The sequence below is a fragment of the Arachis ipaensis genome, chromosome B07, assembly GCF_000816755.2.
Source record: "Arachis ipaensis cultivar K30076 chromosome B07, Araip1.1, whole genome shotgun sequence".
Lineage (NCBI taxonomy): Eukaryota > Viridiplantae > Streptophyta > Magnoliopsida > Fabales > Fabaceae > Arachis > Arachis ipaensis.
In genome coordinates, this window is record NC_029791.2 from 23,333,202 (window position 1) to 23,338,042 (window position 4,841).

A 4,841-nucleotide genomic window follows, 5' to 3' on the forward strand; every position below is an offset into this window, starting at 1 on the left:
ACAATAGTGCATTAATTACAAAATACAATGAAACTAACAAGTAACAAGCAGTATTTCTATTATTCTATGCAAAATGAAGGTGATATGTGTCTTGTAAAACTAGCAATAAAATCAACTACCGAAATATAGAACATCAGTGCATTTGTATCCTTAGCATTGGAAGGAAAAAAACATAGGAAGCCAATTGAATTTGTCACTAATGAGATAATGCTGTTTACAGAATACAGCAGTATATTAGACTATGGCCAAGTGAAAATCGATATTTTGTACAAAGTCGGAATTTAAATAAAGAAAAAAAATAATGAGAATTGGTTAAGAGAGAAATGGTTTTAGACTATGTAGTGAGTGTTTCCATGTTTGTTTCCTCGACCTTCATACTAAACCTGTTATGTGGTGTGAGCATATGTTACAAATTCTTCTATTTGTTACAACCAAATTAATAGTAATACAGAAAATCTAGAAGTCTGAAAACTTTCCTATAAAAACAATGTGTTATCCTTTGCATATTGACATTACATATTTACATTAGTGTTTTAACCCATAAATTCATGAAGGAAAATCTGAGTATAAAAGTTTACATGTCAAATTTCGTGAAGATGATGGCTTAAAAGAGAGAATACTTGATTGTTGATTCTCACTTTTTCAAGTCAAGCCTACCCATCTTTTGAAAGACAGTGCCGCTTCTCTTTTTATGAGTTGGGATTCTGTTTGAACCTTTGGAGCCTTACCTTTGTATAGTGTTTTGTGATATTTCAAGAATAGCATTCGGTACTTGTACTTGTCAATAAACATGTTCCCTTTTTCCATCATTGTCACAACTTCATTCGCTCGAGCAAAGAATCCACCCCTCACAAAAGTATAAAGCACAGAATCGAGAAGTTCCTGATCAAACTTCATTGAGATTGCGGAAGCAAGAGATTTCATCTCACCCCACAGCTCTGTCACTTCAAGATACTTCCCTCCAACAGCAGCATACCCAGTCACCATAGAATGGAAAGTTTGTGCATTCGGTGTGTGGCCTAAGCTTCTCATCTTCTTCAGAGCATTCTCTGCATCTTGCATCAGTCTCTTCTTGCAAAAAAAATGGATTACGTTGTTCCAGTCATGAACTCCATAATCCACACTCTGTCCTTCCTTGATTTCCTGCAACAGCCCTTTCAGTAGTGCGGCTTCATCGCTCTTTGTACCAGGTTTAGCCAGCATGCTAGAGTCTAGTTGATTAACTTTCGGAATCCTAGCCTCTTTCATCTCTTTAAAAAGTTGGAGTGCTCCATGTGTATCTTGCTGGATCACCTTGGATTGAATCATTGCCTCATAACAACTTGAGTCAAGTTGGATACCGGCCTTCTTAGCATCTCTCAAAAGTGACGTGACATCCATAGCCCTGTTTGCTCGACAATATGCTTTCAAAAGAGAGGCATATACAGATGAACCGGTTTTGACTCCAGCTAGACGCATCTCATCAAGAAGGTCATGTGCTTGATCTAACCATCCAAGTGAAATGCATGAATTGATGACATGAACCAAGGCTGAACTATCATTGGAAAATGGGGAATCTTCCCTTTCTGCTTTGAGGAGAAACACTGTCAAATCCTTCATCTTGCCAGTCTCTAAAAATGCTTTAACTAATTTCACATAAATCATTTCAGTTGGTTGAAGTATACCATGTACGGTTGTAATCAAGTCAAATTGCACCTGCAACTTCGCTAGTAAAGAATCAAGAACAGCTTTTGATTCTGCTTCGAGTTTTAAGAAATTTCGATCTCTAGAAAACTCCTCATAACATAAGACAGCATTGCCTGATGGCTTGTTATTTTCAAAACTATCCAACTCCCCATTGCTTCTCAAACTCTGGAGAGAAGCCAGTCCAGGAGAATATTTATTATCAGTTGTAGCAGCATTAACCATAAATTTGGCAGCTGCAAGAGAATTCCTTGCTTCCTTAGCCTTCCTAAGCATTTCCAAAACCATGTTTGATGCGGATTCTAGATCCCCAAGTTTCAAATGGCACGTGAGTAAACAATTATAAAATTGTCGAAACTGAACATCAGTTAGATTTGGGGCTTCCGCTATGTGCCTTTGCAGCTTCTTAAGCTCTTCTCTTCGCCCATTTCTCTCATACACGTGTGCCATTATTATCAGTAAATTTGCATCAGCTTTGGCACCAATTCTCGGCATCAAATCAAGAAGCTGCTCTGCTTTCCTAGATGTCTCAGATAAGAGACACCCTGCCAAAGCAATGTTAAAAGCTGTAGCATTAGGCTTCATGGCTATCAAAGGTGCATTGCTCTTTTTACGCGGATCCACTCTATTGTTTTGGAACAAATAACCTATTTCAAGAATCAACTCAGCAGCAAGATAACTTCCATCAGCTGTTTGTGACATGTGGGCCAAAACAGCAGACCAAGCATTAACTGGGGGGAAAAATTCCATATCTATCATTTTCCTCAAAATAGTTGATGCAAGAACAGGTAGTCCAGCTTTTGCAAGGCCAAAGCTAAGGTATATAAGAACCTCCTTTTCTAACAAAGTTTGTTTGCCTTCCTCAATAGCTCGATCTACCAATTCATAAGCCCTTTCTAACCATTGCATATCAAGGCCATCCACATAACTTGTTACCAGTTGGTTGAAGACAGATTTTCTAGGAAATCCCTCCATCTGCATGTGTTGTTCAAATAACTTCCACGAATAACCTAATTGATTCCCCGCGATAGCATTTTGTATTTCCAGGCTTACTTTTGCTGGGTCTCGAGCCTGGACCAGAATTGTTTCAGGCACACTTGAGAAATAAAGTTCTTGAAAGGTAACTTTATTCTCTAATCTGAGAAGACGTGCTTGTGAACTTGAGTTGGCTAAATAAGAGCTAATAGATTTAACAATTGGTTTGTGACAGCTGTTGTTGAAAACTTGGGCAACACTATGACGGCGATTGGCAATAATGAAAGCAGAAGTGATATCTGGCCTGATTTTAAGTTTTCTGATTGTAAGCATCTTGAACTGTCAAAAATTTGCAAAGCAAGATCCCAGATTGAAGTCAATCAAAATCTGTAGATTGGCAGTGCTTGTTATCGAATTCCATAGACCATACAAATAACTCATGATATAAACCACACGGAATAAGTATTATCGTGCATTGAAAAAGGTTTAACAAAAGTATGTTTCCCTTTTTTTTTAATTAAAAAAAGCCGCAGAAAGAGATTTTGTATCAAACAAAACACTCATAATCCCTAACATATATTCATGAGACAAAGGTAGTAAAACTCGCGAGTCTAACTAAACCTCTAGAGCTCTCATAGACTTGACTCGCAAAGTATTCTACATTAATAATTTAATTTCACCAATTACCAATCCTGAAAAACATATCAAATTATCAATATCAAGTTTCAACATCAACATCCTAAGTTCCTAACCTATGTATGCTATATCAAACTATCAATACCAAGTTCCAGCATCAGATACGTAGATTCATAATTAGTAACAAATAACAAGTAACGTCAGAAATACCTGAGTATACGTGAAAACATGTTTGAGCCCGAGTCTTCTCAATTCTACGACCTAAACCCCTAACTTGTACAAGTTAAGTTAACTCACTAGTTTGACAGACAAGAGACAACCATAAAAAAATTGAGACCGAAATTTTCAAAAGAAGGTTAAACAGCAACTCAGAAATAGCAAACTTATTATTAATTAGGATAAATAAATCACATTAATAGAAACTTGTTATTAATTAGGATAAACTCAAATTCGTTAATGATGAAGCAAATTCAATGAAAAAATTGAGAGAGCAGTAAGTCTTAACCAGGGACGAGGGAGGGCAGCAACCACGGCGGAGAAGGTGGGAATCGACGGGGCTAAGAGGTGAGCAGAGATGGCCGGAAAGGAGAGCAGAGAGGCAAGTAGACCAGCGGGTGGCAGAGATGGGGGTGACAGTGATGCGGAAGGGCAGAGACACTGGCGGCAGCGACCCGGGCGGACAGATACGTTGGCGGACAGAGACGCTAGCAGCAGCGCGCAGGCGACAGAGACGCGGGCGGCGACGCAGGAGGAGATGCGGAGAACGGAGCAACAATGCCTGAGGCGAAGACTCTGGCGGAGTTGGAAGACAGAGAAGGAGAAGGAAGGGGAGAAGAGGAAGGTAGCAGAGGAAGGCGGCAGCAGCAGGAGCCAAGGTAGGCGCTGGGTTGTATTGAAGAGGACTAATTCATATGTTTTTTTTTTAATTTAATTATTTTAAAATAAAATTAATTAAAATATTATTTATCAAATACTTATATTAAAAGTTTGATTGAAAGTAAATATTTATTGAACATTTTTAGAAAATAAAATTTTGTTGGAGTTGAAATATATTATTAAAATTTTTTAATATTAGTTTAAGTGTTTAATAAAAAAATCTCAATAATGTAAATTTTAACTAAATAATTTTATTAATTAAATAATACTATATCACACTGTTGTTTATTAAATTGATTTAATATATATATATATATATATGGTGACTTCTGTGGTAGCCCAAGTATCCCATGACTAAAGGTGGCTAAGTATTGACTATCCAACCAAAGCTTGACATTTGGCAGGATTGTTTGAAAAAAAAATCTTTTAACCGACTCCCTAATCAATAGTTACATTACATACTGTGCTGTAAAATTTTTTCAATAACCATAATCAAATCCACCCCACCTCCTCAAGTGCATTACTATGTCACCGTTTCGGTTCTACTCAGTCCTCATCTTTTCGTTTGCCATCGCGTCCTCGGTTGCTGCTTTCCCTGCCTACGCCAGTCTCTTCACCACTACCGCAGCACAAGAAATATCTCTGTTCATCGCTGTCCTACCATCAGCGCA

The 4,841-nt window shown here is 37.8% G+C and overlaps 1 protein-coding gene across 1 annotated transcript; it reads right to left on the minus strand.

Annotated features, from left to right (window-relative positions):
* LOC107609408 (pentatricopeptide repeat-containing protein At1g03100, mitochondrial) lies at positions 313 to 4,196 on the minus strand. Its single transcript, XM_016311373.2, has 3 exons — positions 3,800 to 4,196; positions 3,515 to 3,563; positions 313 to 2,997 (listed from the first exon to the last, which is right to left on the minus strand). The coding sequence occupies exon 3, from the start codon at positions 2,989 to 2,991 to the stop codon at positions 643 to 645; it is 2,349 nt and encodes a 782-aa protein (XP_016166859.1). The 5' UTR covers positions 2,992 to 2,997; positions 3,515 to 3,563; positions 3,800 to 4,196; the 3' UTR covers positions 313 to 642.

Excerpts from the sequence above, each read along its gene's own strand:
- LOC107609408 (XM_016311373.2), bottom strand. The coding sequence starts at position 2,991 with ATGCTTACAATCAGAAAACTTAAAATCAGGCCAGATATCACTTCTGCT.